Here is a 21989-nt window from a genome sequence, read left to right on the forward strand (position 1 = left end):
TCGGCAAGGTAACCTGTGGTCCATCTCATCTAAATAGCCCTTCCAGAAGGAACATCGGGTGACGACCCTGGTATGACGAATATTTCACTCGTAATACGTAGTAGAGACCCAAGTATTCGCTACAAAACGGAGAATCAGGACGAACATCGCATTGTGATTCCAAATAGTAGCCAGGATCAGTCTTGCGTGGTGTCTGTAGTTCATGCGTTGCGCCCCGGATCATCACGCTCCCGTGTGGCAGCCACCCACAAGCCATCTTGAAACTGGGGGCGGAGACTCCGGGCCCTGAAACAACCACCCTCCATCTGATAACCGTTTTCACAGAGGCAATGACCTCACGCTTGTTTTTTGCAAGGCCATCGTCGACAGCCAAGGAGCTTTCCATTCTCGCAATTCGCTCCCAGCAGTTGCGATATTGTCGAGTGTTGACGAATTAGCTACAGTACATCTCTGTAAGTCTATGTACGAGTAGAATGATGGAGATTGCCCAAAAAGGGAGACTTCATGCCGGGTTCAGCTACACGTCCTTGGTACCACGACTGGGCCATGCAGTACACTCTTACTATCAATTCAGTCAATATTGAATACATCGAGTAAATGCTAAGCGTCAGAGCATATGCATTTGAGACGATCAGTTGCCAATAGCCAATATATCGTCCGTTCGCATTCAATGATAACTAGTAATCTGCTGGCCCTACATTATACTTTTGTCCTCTAGAAGAAGGATCTTATGCAACTTCTTAGCGCTGGTGAGCAACTGTAGTCAGTTATGAACCGGGAAAGCAGCTCAGTGAACTAAGTGGAAACCACCTCTGTCAACATATCAGCGCGGTACTTGGTACCTAGTCTCACACATTCAGATTATGAATGAGGTCGGGAGGTGGAAATATATCACCTTACGATGACAGTTCTCTTGTACATATATCTGGCCGAGATAAACTTTACTTCCTTACAGGTGGAAGAACTTGAAATGTCATAAATGACCGGGCATATTTCCCAAAACCTTGGAAAACTATTAGATTAGGCATGAGACGTAGTTGAAGGTTCTGCGCTCTTCGAGTATCACTTCTTATCGGCTTGGCATAACTGGAACACCGTATAGTCGTCTCCACTGTCTCGCCAGCCGTGCTGAAACCTTTCGCTCATCTCATGGACGCGGACAGACAGTTGTGGGTGGTGGCAAGCAGCTTACAATGTGCATTGGGTCCGAGGATTGAAACGCCTCGCAAAAGAGTCTCTGGTTGCCGTTTACCCCGACTTAAAAGGCTTTCTCAGGAGAAGTAGGCACCTCGCTAGCATATATGACCACATTGGGATTGGATCCGCCAGTGAGTACTTATTGATCGCGAGGTGAACGACCGAGCGATACACCCAGGGTAACTGAGGAAAACTACAGTAACATCCACCAATAGTGGTCGATTCGTAAACATGAACTATGTTGAGACATTGCTTGGGAACTTCCAACCTAACCTGGTAGTTCAGTTGCCTCCTCTTACCACGCCGAACACTTGCATGCGCCAGCTTAAGGCCATACCGTGCGCTAGTCTTCAAGGCTCCAAATGCACAAATTCTATAATGCCAATGTTTGCATATAGATGCGATACCACAAAGACTTAGTTGAATTCGGCATGAATAAGGCGCGTTCTTGTCGTTAGGATATGTATCACTCCGTGGCACGTGCAAGATACGCAAGAGAGATTGTTACGAAGAAGAACTCTTGCATGACATGTGAGCACCACCGCATATACCATTTGTACTCTTGTGTCTTGGTCGAAACAGCGGCCCTCTTGGTCGGTTGATGCTTTGCGAACTTTCAAACGGTTGGAAATCCTTTCAGGCCGTATGCCCCCCTGAGTGGCCTCAGTAAACAGGATACCAAGTACATAACGGAGCTGCTTGCAACAGGCCGTTCATATGTGATCGTGCAAGCCAGTTCGCCTGAGATGGTAAGCATTATGCAATCTTATACGTATAGCCCCGGAAGATCGCAGGATGTTAGCGGAACTCTAAATGATATGGTATACTGCTTTCTCACTAGCTTGCGCTCGCGCTTTGGGTCAAAGCCGAGCGGGGTTTGAGATCGTCTACATTAGCTCTTGCTACATAGGTGTGTCACTACGTAATTCGGAATTGCAAAATGCATGATAAGTGCAGACCTGTTCATCTTGGGAGTTATCCAGACGTTTTCCAGGTTGTTTATATTGTTGAGCTGCAAGACTCCTTAATCATCCATCATGGGGTTCGAAACCGTCAAAACGTTAACCATGAGTCCAGTAAGACTAACTTCATCAGATGATTACAAGCACATTCAATTAATTACTAATATCATGGATCAGGGTGTGACCGTGGACATCCAAGTCAACGCCGACGAGCCCGAGACCTCAATTGACAGGTACGCCGTTGACACAATCTGCACCGGTAAATCAGGCACAGATGCTTTCTACGTCCCTCCACACTGGCACAAGGTAAGGATACGGACCCTGTTATGGAGAATCCCCCCTGCATTAAGCTTCCTTGACTGCTGTCTCGATCTACGTCACTCTAAGCAGCAGTGGCACCAAAAAGAGTTTGGTTCACGTTATTTCTGAAAACAAGCACTGAGAGGCATATCAAAGCACCACTCCGAGCACTTCACGGTCCTCGAGGGCCGGGTGGCCGTGACCATCGACGGCGTGAAGCATGTAATCCGCGCAGGCGATCCCGTCCTCTTTGTTCCGGCGAGGACTGTCCACAGCATCCAAGGGTTCAAGGGGGAGCGTTTGGTTGTACGAGAGCGAGCGGACCCGGCGGGGGACTACAAGGCCGTGTATGTCTCGAATGCTTCATACAACAAGAAACAACAGACCGCCCGGATCTCGAGCTGACTGAGTGTAGGTTCTTTAGCGATGTGTTCTCAACGGGCAGCTTTGGGACCCTCGCCGACGTACCTCATATGCTGCGAGCTTTTTACGACGGGGACACGTACCTGGCTCTGCCACTGTACTTCCGTTTCTTCGACGAAGTGGTCAGTATCACCCGCTGGTCTTTTCTCCTGATCCAAGTTCCCTCCGCAGCACGACAAGGCATGGATTATGTCAAATACATATTGAACTTGCCTGGCATCTGGACTGCGAAACAAAGTTTCTTGCTGAATGCCTTACTTGCTGACCTTCGGACAGTTCATGACGATAGCCGGCGGCCTCGCGCATCTGATTGCACCAAAAAGAGTCAAGACTCTGTGAGTATTTAGAGTGGGAAACATAGACTCTTCATGAGTTCGTTTCCTCAACGATTATGCAGGGGGAAAGTGAATCCGACCCCTAACCCACCTAACCATTAATATATCTTCTGTGGTGAGAAGGATTCTTGCCGCTCGAAGGAATGTGAACTTCGTTAATAGCTTGCTTTGTAGCGCATTGATCTGATGATCGTGGTTTCTGGTAGTCATATACAGCCGAGCCTGAGGTTTGAACCCAATGCTGAATTAAATCATGTTACCTAGGCAGGTAGTTAGATATGCTCGCTTTTGTTTGTTTAATGCAGCCAATACTTGCTCACTGAATACGATAGTTGAAAGAGAATGGAATGCTGATTGATGTTATGATCACTCGGCGTTAAAGTTTTGCGTGTAGAAAACAATTCTTTTAAATACGGATGCAAGCACTATGGACATTACTGGCTACGGACGGCAGCCTTCTGCTACCTCCATTCCCTGCCTCTGCGAAACATCGATGTCAGGGCCGAACACTGCGAGCCGCCCAGCGAAATCCCTCTTCGCTCAGTGGGGTATCATCCGCGAGACCATCAGTCCAAATACTCCAAGGCGCCAGAACGCCAGATCAATATTGCACCTATTTATCAAGTCGTGACACCCACGAGCTTGCTGGATCCTTCTCGCAGGCGCTCGCTTCAGTGTCCATGTTGGCCCGATCATCTCTCGTCACACGCCATCAGTGTGCAAATTTGTGCCAGGGTAGGACACGAATGATAACGACGCGTGGTGCGAGGTTTTAGGGTACCGATACGTTCGGCATGGAGGGCCCCTCAACGAACTTCTTTGCGTGGCAATAGCCAAAACCGGGTTTGGAAGGTGAGTTTCCGCCCTTTGTCGATAGGCATCATCAACTGTAACGTGTCGACACTCAACATGGCGAACTGCTACGGGATGTCGCCAGCGTAGTCACGAGTTCGAAGGGCGAACGGGCGGCAGGTTGTTTGCAATATCAGGGATGCGACAAAATAAGAAAGAAAAATCGGGAGGCGAATCAGATCTGGCCTTTGAGATCGACTCTCCGGAAGGCTTCTGATCTTGCCGTCTCGAACAGAAACTTGGCATTGCCTGCCAGAAAGATGATGGAATCTTCACGCTCCTGGAGCAACTCTTGACCGTTCTGGTCGATAATAAATTGCGCGGCTTCGGCATCCGACTCGAACGCGAGTTCTTCAGTGATGTAGCGAAGTTTCAAGTCTGGTTTGTAACTGTGACAGTAGTTAGCGCGATCCGCTGTTCGACGGGTGAGTGGGCAAGAAAAACTTACGCTTTGCACATGTTTGCTAAAGCAGCCAGCCGCTCGCGCTTGACAAACATATCCATGAGATAGGCTCCCATATTAGGGACATCGAGATAGAGCTGGAAGAATCTGTGGTAATTTCCTAAGGCCAAAGCGGAACGAACATTCAGGGCATGTTTGATAGCGCGCTCCTCCTTGTCTGCTGTGGTTAGATCGGCAATAGCGTCGTTCAACGCAGTACGGTTTGCGGTGTGGATGAAATACAAGATACGATAGGCCTTGAACTCGACGGGGTTCCCCTTCAGACCCATGGCGTAGAGCGCACGCAGCTGGGTCTGGCACTGATTATACTCACCGAGATCCCCCTTTTCCAATGCAATGCGAGCATGTATTTCGTAGACCGAGACAGTGAAGTCATTTCTAATACGCTGGACAGTCAAGTCCTGACGGAGCGACTTGAACTGGTCGCAAATGTAGTTGTAGTTCGATTCCTTCCTCCACTTCTTTTTCAGGAGATCCAGCGTCTGGTGGAGCACATGCTCAGGTCGCACCATGGAGGCCTTTGGTGCCGAGGTCAGGCGGAGATACCGCTTCTCCAGGTCGGTACAGGTTCCAACAACGGGTCCTGTGGAAGGCGGTGGGCTAGGTGACCGGTAGGTGGATTTGTAACCGCCATCAAAACGGCGCTGTCGCTTCTCTGCTTGTTTCTGAAACTTACTTTTGGCAGAGAGAGGTGCGTCCATTCCCGAGGACTGGTCACTGGAGGGCTGGGAAATACGATCCTGGAGGGAAGGGCCCTTGAGACTACGCCCGGGAGTCATTGGGTTACTTTCAGACAGATCAGAAGACTTTCTCTTCTTCGAGGTAGGCTGAGACTGGGCGCGCTCCATGGCGTCGGCGACACCGCCGATGCGGCCGAAGCCAGTCAAGGCCTGCAGGCGCTCAGACTGGACCAGGACCTGGGGCAAGGGCATGTTGTCCCAGTCGGTGGTGTACATGATACCGGAGTCCCGAGCGTGGGAGATGGTCTCCTTTAGCTTGGTCTGCATCTCCTCGCGCGAAACGCCGGGGATCAGGTTCTTGGTCTCAAAAGATCGCTGTACATATGAGCGAACAGAGTCGGGCCAGTCAATCTTCTGCTCCGACTGTGGATGCTGGTGTTGTGTACTACCGGGTGCCGATGCCGCGTTTACAGTTTGGGGCGGATTAGCAGGAGCGGCATACAGGTTGGGGTGCGGAGGTTGAGCGAACGGCTGGCCAAAGCCGCCAGTTCTGACGGGTACGGGAGTAAAGGCAGTAGTAGCTAGTTGAAGAGTCCTGTTAGCGTCTGCTGTCAAGCCGAGGTGAGGATGTTGTGGCGACGGTGACGAAGTGTCAAGGGCAACGGGTAGAGACCCAGACACAGGCGAAGGGGGGAAATATGGCAGTTGGCTGGGATACGCACTTTGTGAGTAGCCATATGCTGCGCCTGGTGGCGGCGGAACTGACGATGTCCACGACATGGCGAGGTGGACGGGTTTGTCGATTCTTCGGTAGCCGTTGATCGTTGTCGTCGTCGAGTGCTGAGTGTTTGTCGGATGACTTGGTTCAGGGCTTGGGGGCGGTTAGTATGGGGATCATTAGCATCAAGAATCGGTATCTGTGATCCCAAAGCGTCTCGCGGAGTGGTGCGCAAATGGAACACTGCGAGCGGGAGCAGGCGTCGGCGATGTGAGTGGCGATGATTGATTTTTTGTGTGTGGTGGTCGAAGTTGAAAATGAAAGAACGGTGAGCGGTGGCGTGGCTGGCCGAAAGGTTTAACAACTAACGCGGAGAGAAGGTCGAAGTTTGGGCTGGGCGCCAGCGGAAATGGGGGGTGGGCGAGTGGAGCAAAAGGCTAACTTGGGTTACAAGGCCACCTGCACGCCTGCACAGGTAAAGGCGCCAGTGGCCAGCAGCCAAAGGGGTCTACGGGCGGATGGGGAGCCCTTCCATGAGCCTGTGAGAGGCCTCGCTATGGCTGGCTCCCCAGGTGCCTGTTGGAACGACGCACCCGACCGTATGCAGGGAGGCCCAGCGCTTCCGCTGTGGGCTTTGTCCCGTCTTGCCTGCCTAGGCCGGACAAACAAGAGGCCCGCAACCCTGGAAGGCCAGGCCTTGTCTTCTGGTACTCAGCTGTGCCGGGGTGGCTGCTGATAGCGATCATCTGATGCCGTCAGCACCCGGTAGCGGGCTAGTAACTTGAGTACAGCTCTACTTGGCGGGACCCTGCCCACCTGGGCAGTTCGGGCGATACAGTGTGCATCCAGTACGTAATGCGACCCCCCGTTCAACTCGTCTCAACCACCAGCACCAGCGACAAGAGGGCACTAGGTATCTGAACCTCAACTTGCACGATTGGCAGCGGCTTTCTCTCAGGCCTGTTCCTTAACTTTCGTGTTCACCGCTATGACGAATGTTTCTAAAACAAATCGACCTCACTACTGCCCTGCGGCCATCGTATCTTCCCGATGAAGTCCTCCTCTTTGTCGAGGACAACGTGGGGTTGTATGAGGGGTGAGTCTTGCTCTCTCTGTACCCTCTGTTTCCCATGCGCCCTTTCTGCAAAGAAGGCAGCCATATCGCCCTTTGAATGCCATATCATACCTTTACCCGAGTGAACTTGGCTGACGCTCCATCCTCGTACAAAGAAAATACAAACTGCCCAACCTGCAGAATGGACAGGTCTACCTGACGTCGCACCGGATATGCTACGTCGACAAGCAGGATCCCAGAAAGCACTCAGTGGCTCTCGACCTCAGAGATGTAGAGAGATATGAATTCTACGTACGTATTCTCTCTTCACTATTGCCCTACTGCTTACCCGGCACCCTCGCTGACTGCCGCTCTCCAGGCCGGGTTCATCAAGTCTTCGCCCAAGGTGACGCTCTTCCCCAAGCCGGCCAAACGAGCCTCCCTACAATCCCGCGCCGCTGCCGCAACGTCGACTCCGTTGAGCAACGGTTCTGGATCGCCGCGGCCACGTGCCGACTCCGGCTTTCGCTCTCCTGCTCCAGCTTCGTCGCCCGCCACCTCGGCTACGTGGGTCTGCACAATATGCAGCTTTCCGAATCCCGTGCCGTCCAATTTCGACCCGACTACTGCCAATGTCCATACCCCCCTGCCCCCCTGCCTGGCATGCGGCATCAAGCCTGCTCTTACACACGTCCTGAAGGCAACGATATCGAATGCCACGAATAGGCCAGCCTCCAACTCGGTCTCGAATGTGAGAGCGCCGACGCCTCTGCGCCCCCAGTCTGATGATACGGGGCTAGTGCTGGACATACCCACCGGCCCATCCACCGCCGTGGTCAACCCTGAGACTGGCTTTCAATGTCCGAGATGTACCTTCTTGAACCACCCTTCCCTTCTTTCCTGCGAGATATGTGGTGGGCCGTTGATATCCCAAGAGGCACCGCCACAAGCCTCGCAGGAACGTCCCAGGACCGACTCGCCCGGACCAACCCTCAATTATGGAAGCGTCACTGGTCTCGAAAACCCTGACAGTGTGAAGATCTCGTTTCGAGGTGGGCATGGAGGTGACAAGATCTTTTACGAACGACTCAAGGGCTCCATGACCCAGCGCAAATGGCTACTTCAGGAGGCCCCGCCTGTGCCAAAGAGCAATAGGATGGGGGATGAAACATCCGGCTCTCTGTCTAGGTCTGGGTCAGGTACCGGGAGGACCAGGACGGCAGGTATCGCCGGTCTGGAAAAGATGGGGCTCGACAGACGCAAGAACAACGAGCTGGTTATTGGAAGCTCCTTTGAAGATCTTGAAGCCCTCATGGCATCTGCCAAGGACATTGTCGCTCTTGCCGAGTCGTTTGCTAGGCAGGTCAATGGAGGCGCCGACAGCGCTACTGCCGAGGCCAACGCGTTACTGGCCGAGTCGGCAAGTCAGCTGGGTCTAGTGACGACAAAGGACATTGTTGGTGGCGGCAGCGGATCTGGTGCAGAGAGCCTCTATCTGTCCGAGTTGGCTCGCAATTTGGCCGAATTTCTGACCGACGACGCTCGAGGCGTCTTAAAGAAGGCCGGTGGCATCGTCAGCTTGGTTGACTTGTGGGCCATGTTCAACAGAGCCCGCGGGGGTGTCGAACTCGTCAGCCCTAACGATTTCGAGAAGGCTGCTAGGCTTTGGGAGAAGCTCAAGCTCCCAGTTCGCTTGCGGACATTCAAGAGCGGAGTGATGGTGGTCCAAAGCCGTGACAGGACAGACGAGACGACGATCAAGGGCTTGCTAGTGTGGCTCCGGGATCTCCACGACATCCCTCCCGACCGTGAAGTTTCCTGGGACTGGCAGGAGTTCGGCCGGGGTGTCACTGCGCAGGACACTGCCGAGCGGTTCGGCTGGAGTATTGGCGTTGCCGAGGAGGAACTGGAGATGGCCGAAGAGCGTGGCGTGTTGTGTCGCGAGGATGGGATCGAGGGGTTGAGGTTTTGGGAGAACTATATAGATACAGGGGAGCATCGTCATCGGTCACGACAGGGGACTGAGGCGGACAAGATCATCGAGGCACTGAATGCCTCTGGACTGCTCTAGAAACCCGACTGTACACCACTTCATTCCACTAGAGAAGACGGGATGACGGAGCGACGCGAGTATATTTGCATACTGAAAATTTGTCTCCAACTGTAGATCCTGATCTGAACCCAAACTCTATTATACAACGGTGACCGGACGTAGCCCTGAAAAACATCCGTTCTAGAAGTCTATCCTCTAGTCTAAAACATGGATCATGAGACATTAGTATGGTAGTCATAGATCTGCGCAGCAAAAATCCCCAACGCCGGAACCAAGGAAGACAGTACAATCGCTCAACGCCTCGTCTGCTATTTGCGCAGCATAGCCAAAGGCCAATCACTTCCAAAACCCGCAAGGTATTTGTTCTTGAAAAGGGAGCACACACGCGGACACCTCGGGGCACTAAAGCCCCTGCATCACGCCAGCTTCTCCATCAGGTTCTTCCGCACCTTGACATTCACGGTACCGCCGAAGCCAAACGCGGGCACGATGCGGCACACGCGGGCCGCGACGCTGACGGCCCAGTTCTTCCGGACGGCGGCGAGGCGCTCGGCCCAGGTCTGCGCCGGGCGGTTGTACAGGTCGAGCCCCAGCAGGTGCAGGGGCGTGCTGAACAGCTGGACGGCGGCCGGGGCGGCGAACTGGGCGAGCGTCTGGCCCGAGACCTGCTTCTGCAGCTCGGCCGACATGCGCGCGCTCAGCACCGGGCCCAGCAGCGGCGGCACGTTGAAGGACGCGAAGATGGTCATGCAGTCGCGCAGCGTGAACAGCACGTAGCTCGGCAGCGGCACCGGCCGCGGCGGGCCTGAGGGCCCGAACAGCTTCACGTACACCTGGTCCTTGTAGATGCCTATGCCGACGTTGGCGGCGCTGCCCGAGGCGAACTTGAGCGGGCCCGCGGCCACGTGCGAGGCCGGCTTGTTATGTAGCGTGGACGTCGCTGTGTCGAGTGTGTTGGCCGTGAGGTAGGTGCCGCCGTACACCATGAAGATCAGCGCGACCGGCTTGGAGAAGAGCAGTGTGTGTGGGCGGGTGAGGAGGGTGCCTAGCACGGACTTGAGGGCCTGGGACATGGTCTGACGGCCCGAGGCGTTTTCCATGATGGACCTGGACGGCGCATGGTCAGCTTGATGATGCCCCCTTAGGAGGGATTGGGTGGTTCCGGATATGGAATATGGCTGCCTACCTGTCGATGACGGAGATCAAGGGCGCCACCATGGAGGCGGCGCAAGCCGCGCTGGCAAAGTCAGCGGCGAGCCGTAGGCCCAAGTTCTTGGTGTTCCATGTCTGCTGCAGCTGCGACTTGACCTCGACGGAGGGTTTCGGCGGCATGGCGACGGGCAGCTTCGGATCTGCGAACTTGAGTTGCGGTGCTAGTCTGTCATCCATGTGCAGATTCTCGCTGCCGCTTTCGTCCTTCATGGTCCGGACTGGCCAGGCAACGACGTGGAAAGCCCGTTGGATTGGTCCTCTTCCTTCTGGCCTTACAGCTGCCTCGTGTTCAGGAAGCAGCTCGAGGACGTGGGACGCATTCCGTCGGCACTGAGGTTTCGCGTGTTGGATGTCACAGCAAAAGGAGCAGACGCCATTCAAAGATTTCCCATAGAGCACCCAGGAGGTCAATTGATGAACGAAAGACTCTACAACAGCGCGGCAGGAAAGATTATAGCAAGTAGGTAGGGCGGCTCGTTATCATCAAACCCAGCCGTCGAGGACCTGTCGTCGATACGGTAGTTCCTGCGATGGGATTTTTAACGGGGCATCGTATGACTCTGGGGACTGGGGGGGATCCTGGAGATGAAGTTGGGCGAGTGAGGTGCCGTATTTTCGTCAGCTGGGCCGAGCACCGGAGCTGGGGACTGATAAGCACCAGGAGCTCGGGGAAGGTCGCCGCGAGCCGCCTATGGGGCAGCGCTAGGTCACCTCCCGGGACTCTGGGAACTCTGGTTCCCTCGCTGTGGGTGCCGCTATCGGGGCCCTAGCCGAAATTACCATGCCTCTGACCATGAGAATAAGCAATCATCGCACTTCATACAACCCGCCTCTGAGTTAAAAGAGACCCGAGAGGCTATCAGATAGACCTTGGTAGTAAGATATGGTAGTAAGATATTTCTTACATAGTAGTCTTGGGGGGCTGGCGGTTCTCTAGTTGTGCTATGCAAGTATTCAAGTGCTCGTCTTCCCGGCAAGGTGCTTGGTGTCACAGGAGCTGTCCCGGTCCGCTACAGTGTCGATCCTGCATGCACCCCGGTCCTGGCGGTGGACACCTGAGCTGTGAGCAGTCGTAGTCGTTCCATACTCCAATAGGTAACTTATACTTTAGACTTACTTCAAGAACGTATTTACTCACTACCACCTTGAGTTTCAGGCTACCTATTTGAGTTCAGAATGACAATAACCATTCTGGGGAGTCAACGCAGTCTTCAGTGTATTTACGCAATCTTCCGTAGACCGTAGTGCGATATAATGTCACCTCGGTGGTCTTAATCCTGCTGCCTCAGCATACAGTAAGTAAATGCATGGATAGCCAATTGTGAGAGAGTCCAGATCACACACAGCATGCTCAGATCTTCTTCTCAATGCAACAAATGCGAATGCAGCAATTCGGGCAGTGACTTCCACCTCATGTATTCTTTCTTCGCGTCAGTTGTTTAGCAGGAGCACCAATTGCTCAATTCGTGTTTCCGCAGCTCCACTAACATCTTGTCTCACGACTAACGGTGTGCCCCAGCTCTGATTCCAGGCAGCCGAATTCTTTTGAGGACGATCCTGCGGCCGCGTCACCCATCTCAATCCCATCTCGCATGCATGTATCGAGCTTCGCAATGACCGCGTAAGAGACCGAACATCTAGCGAATAACTTTTCGTTTCTTAATAAGTCTTGCAACTGGCTTGTCTGCACCTGCTCGGAAGCACCCATCGCAGAAACTGTATACATGCTTAAAGCGATTTACCATGGTGCTTGTTCCCAAGTTTACGCCTGAGCTCCTGATTTCTGCCCCTCGGCGAGGTCCAGCAGTTCCTAATCATGACGGAACGCTGGCGCTTTTCTATCAGTCAACTCACACTATCGGTGGGAAGACGTTGAAGGAGTTCCGCGTGCTCAGTATCGATACCGGCGAGTCGGAGCAGCTGATCGAAGATGAGAAAGCACGTGATGTGCTATGGCTGGGCGACGGGTCGAACTCGGTCATCTATCTTTGCGGCGGCGATGGCGGTTATACCTGGGTGAAGCTTGCAGATGCTGGGAACCCTTCTGCTGAACCAACCATTGTGGATTTCATCGAGGCACCGGTCAGCGCACTCAAAGTCAGGGCGCTCAAGGATGGGTCGATTGCTGTCGTCGTCGTTGGATTGTCAGACGAAAATGGCAACCTCTATAATGAGGAATCTGATAAAAAACAGCACACGGCCAGGGTTACAGAGGACTGGGAACCTCGCATTGTAAGTGCAGTGTCTTCCACTCCCGATCATACGTGACTCTAACCCTGATATTGCGCCTCAGTGGGATTCCTATACGAAACCACAAAAGTATTCGATCTGGTACTCCAGTATAGTGAAAGAAGACGGCGATTGGAAACTCAACAAACCCTTGAGGAACGTATTGGGTGGCACTAACCTTGAAGCTCCTCCCAATATGTACGAACCTGGGAGTCACACCAACGAGTTCGACATCAGCGACGATGCAATCGTCTTCACTGCCCGGGACACACAGGTTGATGATCCGATGAAGACAGGACTCACGGGCGTTTACCTTGTTTCGCTGGATTCATTCTCCGAACCAGTAACACAGAGCGCAAAGCGAATCCCCCTGCAGGTTGAAATCGACCCCAGAACAAGGACTGACCAAGGCCACTGCTCACAGCCAAGGTTCAGCCCTAACGGCTCAATAGTTGGATTCCTACGGGCACCTAACGGGCGCTCGATGGAACAAAGTATCTTTGTGAAGCTTCCCGATTCCCGAAGCGCAATAGACGTGTTCTCCATGGTCACAGGCAATAGCTGGAATTTATTCCCCAGCGGCTTCGAGTTCGCCCCGAGCGGCCACGCCCTTAACGTCCGCGCCGAAGATGCGGGTAGGACTGGCCTGTATCAGGTGGATCTCCAACCCAACGCATATCCCCGGACGATCCTGAGAAACGGTAGTGTTTCGGCCTACTACCCCCTTCGGCGGGATAAGGACGAAGCTCTCTTTGTCACCAGTTCAAGTCTAGTGGAGCCATGGATCTATCAGGTTGTCAACACTGATCCAACTTTGGAGTCGGAGGCGTGGATAGTCTCCAACGCATCTCAACATAGCAACCTTGGCCTCTCTCCGAAACAAGTTTCGGAGATATATTTTGAGGGTGGAGGTGACTACATCGTGCAGGCGTGGGTTATCAAACCCCGGGATTTTGATCCTCAGCAGAAGTACCCATTATGTCTGCTTGTCCATGGAGGACCCGTTGGTGCGTGGGGAGACGGATGGAGCACAAGGGTAAGCTCGTGGACTAAGTATGGAGCAGTAGCTTAGGACGTTGTACTGACAGGAACAATAGTGGAACCCGGCTGTTTGGGCTGAACAGGGTTATATTGTTGTGGCACCAAATATCACAGGTAGCGTTGGGTTTGGCATGGATTTCGCAGAAGGTAAGCAAGGCCCACTCTCCCTGTGAAAACTTTCCTCATCTGTCGTTAGGGGTTAGAGATAGCTGGGGATCGCGGCCATATGATGATCTCATCAATTGCTTGGAGCATGTCAAAAGTATGCCCGGCATTGACATGGAAAATGCAGTGGCGGCTGGCGGGAGTTATGGTGGCTATATGATGAACTGGATCCAAGGAAATGAGCTTGGCCGCCGGGTATGTCTTGTCCATTCTTGTATTGATTGCATATGCGAATCTAATGCTCTTTCTAGTTCAAAGCCCTCGTTTGCCACGACGGCATCTTCCATTTACCCTCGTTCATGCTCCAGACAGACTTTGTTGTAACGGACGACTTTTTCGGCGGCCCTCCCTTCATGTGGAGCAACTTTGACGGCTTGGAAAGGTATAATCCTGCCCGCCCGGATCTGCTGAAGAATTGGAAGACACCCATGCTCGTCATCCACAGCGACAAGGACTATCGATGCCCCATTACCGATGGCCTCGCCGCTTACCGTACCCTCAAGGTCCTTGGAACCCCAGCAAGATTCATGAGCTTTCCGGACGAGAATCATTTTGTGATGAAGGAAGAGAACTCGCTGGAGTGGCACCGACAAGTTTTTGCGTGGATTAATAAGTGGTCTGGTATTGCGGAGAAGAATTTAAGGCACTAAAGAGTAGAGCGCGGGCTTGTTGAGCAGAAAGGTTCCCGATAGGCTGAGGGCATGAAATCAATACTCGAAGGTGGATATATCTCTCAGAAGGCCGCAAGTCGTACGAATTGCACACCTGTGATCACTTCTCTCAGCTAAGAAGGGCCTAAGTCCTAGGATCAACTCAAGAACTCAACGCATATCCAGTGCAAGGCGGCGAGAGGGAGAGTTGTGCACCCCTTTTACTGAAGTCTGGCCTCTAAGTGCAACATAAGCTTCCCTGTCTTTATGTAGATGCACCTCGGTGAACCTGCGGAGAAGGTTTGATGGGAAGGGTCATTATTCTCGTCTCTACTTGCACATCTAGCTACCTTCCAGGTTGTGTTGCAAAACAGGATGTGGATGGCTTGGTGGCTAGGCAACGGCCGTCCAATTTTGCTGTGGTCGAATAAATATAGCATTTTCTAACGACAACAACAACAATGGTTAAATCGTCAAATGTGTGACACTGACAATTTAAACACAGATCCTCTAAGAACTGAGCATTTCGCTGGCTCCTGCCAAACAACCCTGACTGCCCTCATGGCTAGGATAGGCGGTCCTACCAGAACTGTACAAACTGATCATAGAGACGTGATGGCCTCAGCGAACTGAGACCAAATAATCTCAAATAAATACCCAAAAAGGTTGAAAGAGGTACGTTGACTACCCTCCCCCAATTGAACCATTGCTGTTATTGTTGTTCTTTGCGGACAATCCTGTTCAATCTTTGACGCTGTGTGTGATCAAGTCCGCACCGTTTCTTCTTTATGTCGCTCTTCTAGTGATCGTTCTCACCTGATTTCGCTGGTATGGACTTCTTTTTGATTTGGATCTATGAATCGTAATGTGAAGCAATTCAGGTGGTCTGAAATAAGTGTTCTAGTACGCTGCTCAACAACCAAGTTCGATCCTTCTCCCATCCCTTTACGACTAGATCCCTACCAAGACGCAATGCGCTTAATGTTTCGTCATTATTGGGCTTTGAAGGACCACGATTGTACCAGTTTATTAAATGAACGCCCGCGTAGATTGCGGTACGGAAGGCCATCTCGTCGCCAATGCCGCCGTATCCTTTGACGAACCCTTGAATAGCCCAAACGAAGCTATGAAGCCGTCCGAAATGCCAGCGCTCAATAAGGTCACCAATCATATTGCCAATGTCGTATTCTCGGCGTCCATATTGAGCGTATTCCCAGTCGATGACCAAGAGGCTCGTCGAGCCCTTCGTTTCCATCCGCGGAGACGGTGGCAGTAGCACGCTGCGCGCAGACGTGCATTAGAGACACAACGTATGCTGTGAGGCAAGATCTCTTACTTACTTTGCTGACCAGAAATCACCATGTATGAGGCCCCAGTCGTCCCCGTCGTCCTCCGATGGTGTCTTCTTGAAGTCCTTGAACGCCATCTCTTGGATTTCTCTCAGCGCCTTCCCATGCCCTTCAATCAACTCCGGAAACTTCTGCAGTACATCAATGAATCTAGCATACGTGATCTGGTACTTCAAGTGGCGCATAATCCTGTTCTTTTCGATCTCTATTCTCAGCCCCATCTGGTCCGGGGCTGAGGCCCAATCATGGAACGCTTTGAGCCACTTTCCGAGATCGTGACCGATAGATCTTGCGGTCGGTTCAGAGACATCGCTCGAGGCAAGGAGAGATTTCAATTCGATCACACCCGGAAAATACTCAATGACTTGTGTGTTAGTTGTACGGTTGAATAGGTATAGACGCGGAGTTTGCACTGTGGCGATGGATGTGAAGTGGCCCAGGGCATGAAGCATCGTCTCCTCGAATTGCTGTAAACGAATTAGAGATATGTCCTTCTTGGAGCTTGACTGGTGTAGTTGATAGGACTGAGGGAGGGCAACATAGTGGCGGGCTGAATACCGATCGTGTGACATCAAGGGGAAAGTCCTTGTTGACCGCTGCAAAGGCCGTAGAGTGCTTGACTATTACGAAATTCTGCGGAAAGTGCCTTGCGCTTGACGACAGTGGACACAACAGACTGCCGCGGAAAACGAAGTTCGTAGTACCACTTGTCAAATGCATCAGTTCGGAGCAAGCGTATGGCGTCTCCGATAGATCCTTTAAGATGCGGAACACCAACTCCTCCATTTCTGCCTCGTTGAGCGGAGCCATTGTATATAGGCCTAGGTAACCTGAAGAACATGAATGTTTCTCGGCCGTGGTAACATCTCATTTCACTATTGTGCGGGCTCACACATAAGTCGATGTTGCGTGCTTATCCAAGATGACTCACAAAGCTTCATGCAGCTCAGTGTGGCCAATCACCATCCAGATCTCACATACGGCTCATTTAACCTATCAACCTGGACTTGACGAGTGAGTATTCCTCACAAAGAGGACCTATGTGTTCCGACTGTTGCCTACCCTTCGGACGTGGACAAGCAGCCGGTTGACTTAAGAGGGACATGTCCACCCAGATCAAAATCCAGCTTACCGTGCAATACCAGTATGGTAGATATTACGAGTCAAGGGCTATTAGTTGTTGGAATTCGTTATTTATTATCCATTATAACTACAATTATATGTATCACGGCGCCGGCGCCTGGCTTTCCAATGTCCGGCAGTACCAGCAATGACAAAATCCACCAGAACGTTTAATGCCGATCAACCCAGCCCTCGCGTGGTTTGACTGTATTTAAACACCTTCTACTCAGAATCCTCCTGTTCCCTTGACTCTCTTGACAGCTCCCACGAGCCCCTTGGCCCAGCTGAAATGCCCAGGGTCAACACCAGTAGCCCCCTGAGCCTCCTTGCCGTCGGCGTCCCTCCAGACCCCGTCGTCGCGTCCCACGGCACCATATCGATGCGTGTTCTGGTTCCGCCTCAGCCCTTCGATCCACTGTGCGCACACCTCCCGACTCTCCAGCATGATGTTTACTTCCTGGCTGTGGAACCAGCTCTGCGTGTCCTGGTTGCCGGAGCCGACGATGCCAATGCACTCGTCCACGATCATGAGCTTGATGTGGCAGGAGCGGCGCTTCGACTCTGCGACGATGGGGCGTGTCTGGTCCTTGCCCACGTACCAGAAGTAGTGTAAGTGCTGGCGCGCCGAGAGGGACATGGCCTTGTAGAGATGGTTGGCAACCATCTCGTTGTGGCCTCCTTGCATCGGTAGCAGTTCACCCTAGTCAAGACGTTCAGACGACAACTCCAGGGAGGGGAAGGTTTGAGAGAAACTTACGGCGTCGTTGTATCCAAGGCAGATATAGCAATAGACATCGATCCCTCGTTCACAAGCCTGGATGATCGCCGGGACGAGAGGTTCAGCATTTAGTGTTGGTGACTGGATGAAAACGTTCTTTGTAGCGTTGCGCAGTGCCGACAGCCAGGCCGCATTCTGGGGGTTCGAGACGGATTTGTGGTTCGGTGGTCCATAGGGGGATCTGTTGACCAGTGCTATCGGGAACGGCTCATGGGTAGGGTGAGATATATATGGGGTCATTTCCTCTGCTTGCGAGGACGCAGCAGGGTCGCCTTTGACATCCTTGTTGGTTGTGTGGTTGAGGTGTCGTGTGATAGCCTCCAGTTGTGTTTCATGAGGTTTCGCGGAGACAGCCACTTGAACACGGGCGATCTCACCGGCGATATCAATATCGTAGTGCGGGTCTTCGGCGGTGTGTTCTGGGAGGGCTTCCTGCTGCTTGCATTGGGGACGTCCCTGGGTTTCTGAGCCTGTAGCATCTGTTTGATGGAAATGGTGAGAGTCATTGGTAGCATTTGCAGGTAAAACCTGACCTGTTGAATGTCCTTCTGCTGAGTCTGAACCTCCCACTGGAGGCTCCGTGTTCTTGAGGGCTGATGGTGTGAGGTCAGGGGCGAGGTGTTCGTCGGCCTGCGGCCCAAAGGCGGCAGCCCTTTGATCAGTCTTCGGAGGATGGGTTTCAAGCGACCTATTAGAAGTAGACGCAATATCATGACTCGGGCTAGAGCGTTGCGTCCCGCCTTCAGCTGCAGAGCTATCACGGCTCGGGAGAGAAGGGTCAAGTCTCTTGTGCCAGCTCAAGAGCGCCATGTCGTAGAGCCCATCCACGATGGGCCCTTCCACATGCACCATCATCTCCAGGTTGTCATTGTCCTGGATGTTATTGCTCTGCACAATACCAATTTTCCGGTCAACAACCATGAACTTGGAATGAAATGTTCCAAGTAATGGGTCATGGTAATTCATGACCTCAAGGTCAATGTTGGGTATCTCATGCTTTGCCGGAAGCCCAACAGCTTTCCCGGTGTACTCCTTCTCAGAGACAATGTAGTGCGGCTCGAAAAGTTGTTTCGGGCTGCCCCGATCATATATGACCTTCATCACTATTCTCGTGCCTCGCTCACCTGCACGGCGGGAGAGCTCTTTCATCGCATTCGTTATAAACGCCGATGCCACGCTGTTCTGCCAGTAGTTGGTCGCAAGAAAGACTTCTCTGTCGGCCCGGACTATCAGGTTCGACATATGTCTTACGATGTCTGGTATTCTATCGAGTGTCAGCATTATACATCAAAGGTTAAAGCTACATGTGCGCTTACACGGAGATGATGGTTAGTGGTGCAACTCCATTACTGCCGAGCAAAGACGGGCTCACCATTCCGTGATCCGGGTGCTCATTTAGGGTACTCAGCGAATCATGATATAACTTTTCGGAGTTAGTATTTAGAAATACCCACGAAGATATGCAACTAACTTTGAGAAACAAATCACTGGGTCGGTTCGGACCCCAGCTACCACAAGCATAGGCAAGATCTAGCTCATGGTCCGCTGCTCTATCTTTCCCGTCATCACTGATGTGTTGCGAAGTATGCAGACCTTCTGTCTTGTGGCTGGTCAATTTCTTCCACGCCTCCCCCGGTGTAAGACTGGGATCTTTGCCCAAGAGACACGATACGCTCTCAGGTGACTGGCATGACTGGACAAGAGAATTCTTGATGGTGTGGCTGGAGTCACCGTTGGCACTACGGCTCGACATCGCAGTAACGTTTGGATCGCTTTGCCTTGGAATGGTAAGTGCACTGCAGGGAAACTCGACGAAAGTTTGATAGAGAACACTGCCAAGCTTTGGTAACCCGGTCGAAGACATTGTCGCTATACATATAGTAATCTGAACGTAGGTTACGCGTCCGAAGAGGGTGAATTAAGTGGGGAACCAAGGCTGTGATCCATGACGGGAGCGTGAAAGGTTAAGTATGTGCCGTGGTTGCCGTGATGGTGGTTAGCCGAAATCCTGTGTGGAGGTTAGAACAGACTAATGCCAAGAAACCAGGATACACTTGCGTCACTGAACATGTGCAAGCTAGCTGCTTGCCGTTGAGCCGGCGTGTTAATCCTGCGGGTTAGACACGTCGCGAGGTCCTTATATTATTCTTCCAATCAAGTCCTTGATTCAACATAGGCGCAAATCTGCGACACTAGTAATGACCTACTTTGCCCGAAGATCTCTGACAATGCCACTGCCGCGTAATCGGATGGAGAGCAATACCTCCAGCTTGTGAGTCTGGCCATGACCCCAGGCCGTGCAGCCAGGTCATTCGGCACGTCTCGATTGTCTTGGTGCTGTGCCATGCTTTCAGGAAATGGCAATACCAAGAGCTAGAAACGCGAACAAGTGACGTCAGACGCTGTCATGATGAGAACCTAAAACGTTCTCAGTACCTTGCCCTATGTTACTATACCTAGCTCCTTCTATCTTGTGGCGCGGGGCTCGCCTTGGCTCCAAGGAACTGAAGAGCGTCGCAACTGGCGCGCGGGAGTGAAACGAGCATGGTCTAGGCACGACGCACTAGTAATACATTCAAAGAGCCTCCCATAATGTGTCTGTATTTATTCTATCTAGTTTGCGTATCGCTGAGAAAGAAGTTGATGTGTGAAATGGACGATTCCCGGTTATGAAACTGCAGAAATTGCACCTCACAGTTCGCCCATGTTCGCCTTGTTCTCAAGCTTTGCAAAGTCGGTGAAGCCTAGCTCGTAAACAAGACCGAGAGTCATACGTGCATGTTGAAGCATGTGGTCGAACGAGAGGTAGTCGATCAAGTCATCAGTGCCATGGATATGCTTGTCCGAGTCACCAAAGGCAGACTCGATGACAAAAGCAGAGGGGTATCCAGCCTTGGAGGCAGAGGCATGATCTGAGCAAGCATATCCGCACTTGGTCTCGACCCAGGGAATCTCGCAGTAAGCCTCAATCACCTTCTTGATGAAGGCCGTCAAGCCAGGGTCGACGAAATCCGTGATGACGCCGACGCTCTCGGGCTTGCCAGCGTCGAGGGTGCCCTGGACGAAGCCGGTCATGTCCTGCTGCAACATAGCTTTGACGATGCGGCCCTTCTTCTCATAGTCTGAGAAGATGGCCTGGCTGCCGAGCAGGCCGCCCTCCTCGGCCGAATACCAGTGGAACTCGATCGTGTTGGGTGCTTTGCCCTTGATGACATCCTGCGACTGCAACAGCACGCGGAACGCCTCCAGGATAGTCACGGTGCCACTGCCATCGTCGTCGGCGCCGGGCGCGGGGAGTAGAGAGGGCAGCCACAGGTTGATCGAGTCCTGGTGGGCACCGATCACGATGGTCTCGTTGGACTGACCAGGAATGGTGGCAATGATGGAGTTTTGGTCCCATGGGTGTTTGAAGTGTTTCGCGGTCACACCATATTCATCGGCGCCTGCATCCTTGATGGTGTCCTGCACCGTCTTCAACAACCATTCGGACGACTGTCGGCCGTAGTCGGACTTGTAGTAGCGGGTGCGGAAGCTGGTGAACTTCTCCAGGTGCTCCTGAAGGAACGACTTGGTCAAGTTCTTCAGAAGAGGCTTGACCTCGGATTGGAGCTTCACTTTCGATGGGAAGATGGGCTTCGCAGCGGTCTTGACGTGGTAGGATCCGAGGTCGCCGTGGTCGGTAATATCCATGAATTCCTGGCCATTCTGTAGGGGAGTGACATGTTAGCGACACAGCTGCGGCGACGTGGTTGTAATGACAACGGCAGCCCTTACCCGTCGCAGCTCCCATTTCTGGTCTTCAGTGACCCATCTCGTCTCGCCGGGGGCGGTCTCAATCAAGAATTTCTCGACCGATTGCTCGGCGGCTTCGTCGAGTAGCCCATCTGGGAAAGGAATGACACGGTTTATCTCGTTCGCCTCGATGAAACGGGCGCTTGCCGCCGCCGGCAACAGCAATGCCAGCAATGAGGCCTTCATCTTGGACTTGATACAGTGGCGATGGGTTCGGAGAGCAAGGGAATGGATGTTGGTTGAGAGTGTCTGGACCACATGGGAGCTGGGAAGCTCTGAGATGCAGCTCGGAATCACGCGATAAGAGCTGCGACAGCTGACCGTTGCCTAGGAGCCCCTGAGCCCCGACTGACTTGCGACACCTGCCCAAGCCGGAAGCGCTGAGAGAGGGGCGCATGACGCAGTGGACCCGCGCTCCCCAGCTGGCCAGATGCCATTGCGCGGGGGCCCAAGCCACTGGATCAATACCCCGGGGCCCGGGCCTGCCAAGCCTTGTTTTGACTTAGCCGTATGCGGTGTGCATCTCGAACATCTCCCGAGTTGGGGGTTCGTCAGCTAAGTTAGCTGTCCAAGGGTATAGCAATGGCAAAATGCATAGACATGGATGTAGATAT

At 52.7% G+C, this 21989-nt stretch overlaps 8 protein-coding genes across 8 annotated transcripts; 3 read left to right on the top strand and 5 right to left on the bottom strand.

Annotated features, from left to right (window-relative positions):
* Positions 1-2234: 2234 nt before the first annotated feature.
* On the top strand, positions 2235-3221 carry JN550_000941 (uncharacterized protein; the record flags this gene model as incomplete). Its single annotated transcript, XM_049321481.1, has 5 exons — positions 2235-2273; positions 2337-2465; positions 2616-2806; positions 2875-3004; positions 3159-3221. 5 exons carry the CDS (start codon positions 2235-2237, stop codon positions 3219-3221), a joined length of 552 nt encoding a protein of 183 aa, XP_049176847.1.
* A 1023-nt stretch (positions 3222-4244) lies between these two features.
* Positions 4245-5992, bottom strand: JN550_000942 (uncharacterized protein; the record flags this gene model as incomplete). The annotated part of the gene is made up of 2 exons (XM_049321492.1): positions 4245-4458; positions 4518-5992. 2 exons carry the CDS (start codon positions 5990-5992, stop codon positions 4245-4247), a joined length of 1689 nt encoding a protein of 562 aa, XP_049176848.1.
* Positions 5993-6925: 933 nt separating this feature from the next.
* On the top strand, positions 6926-9055 carry JN550_000943 (uncharacterized protein; the record flags this gene model as incomplete). Its single annotated transcript, XM_049321503.1, has 3 exons — positions 6926-7026; positions 7161-7296; positions 7364-9055. The coding sequence occupies 3 exons, from the start codon at positions 6926-6928 to the stop codon at positions 9053-9055; spliced, it is 1929 nt and encodes a 642-aa protein (XP_049176849.1).
* A 398-nt stretch (positions 9056-9453) lies between these two features.
* JN550_000944 (uncharacterized protein) lies at positions 9454-10459 on the bottom strand (the record flags this gene model as incomplete). The annotated part of the gene is made up of 2 exons (XM_049321514.1): positions 9454-10144; positions 10224-10459. The coding sequence occupies 2 exons, from the start codon at positions 10457-10459 to the stop codon at positions 9454-9456; spliced, it is 927 nt and encodes a 308-aa protein (XP_049176850.1).
* Positions 10460-11992: 1533 nt separating this feature from the next.
* JN550_000945 (uncharacterized protein) lies at positions 11993-14334 on the top strand (the record flags this gene model as incomplete). Its single annotated transcript, XM_049321526.1, has 5 exons — positions 11993-12481; positions 12543-13514; positions 13576-13666; positions 13716-13879; positions 13936-14334. 5 exons carry the CDS (start codon positions 11993-11995, stop codon positions 14332-14334), a joined length of 2115 nt encoding a protein of 704 aa, XP_049176851.1.
* Positions 14335-15211: 877 nt separating this feature from the next.
* JN550_000946 (uncharacterized protein) lies at positions 15212-16493 on the bottom strand (the record flags this gene model as incomplete). The annotated part of the gene is made up of 3 exons (XM_049321537.1): positions 15212-15614; positions 15675-16150; positions 16242-16493. The coding sequence occupies 3 exons, from the start codon at positions 16491-16493 to the stop codon at positions 15212-15214; spliced, it is 1131 nt and encodes a 376-aa protein (XP_049176852.1).
* A 538-nt stretch (positions 16494-17031) lies between these two features.
* Positions 17032-19447, bottom strand: JN550_000947 (uncharacterized protein; the record flags this gene model as incomplete). Its single annotated transcript, XM_049321547.1, has 4 exons — positions 17032-17505; positions 17563-18847; positions 18900-19006; positions 19055-19447. The coding sequence occupies 4 exons, from the start codon at positions 19445-19447 to the stop codon at positions 17032-17034; spliced, it is 2259 nt and encodes a 752-aa protein (XP_049176853.1).
* Positions 19448-20274: 827 nt separating this feature from the next.
* JN550_000948 (uncharacterized protein) lies at positions 20275-21561 on the bottom strand (the record flags this gene model as incomplete). The annotated part of the gene is made up of 2 exons (XM_049321558.1): positions 20275-21288; positions 21358-21561. 2 exons carry the CDS (start codon positions 21559-21561, stop codon positions 20275-20277), a joined length of 1218 nt encoding a protein of 405 aa, XP_049176854.1.
* Positions 21562-21989: the final 428 nt, after the last annotated feature.

Source organism: Neoarthrinium moseri, assembly GCF_022829205.1.
Source record: "Neoarthrinium moseri strain CBS 164.80 chromosome Unknown scaffold2_Wmoseri_CBS_16480, whole genome shotgun sequence".
Classification (NCBI taxonomy): Eukaryota; Fungi; Ascomycota; class Sordariomycetes; order Amphisphaeriales; family Apiosporaceae; genus Neoarthrinium; species Neoarthrinium moseri.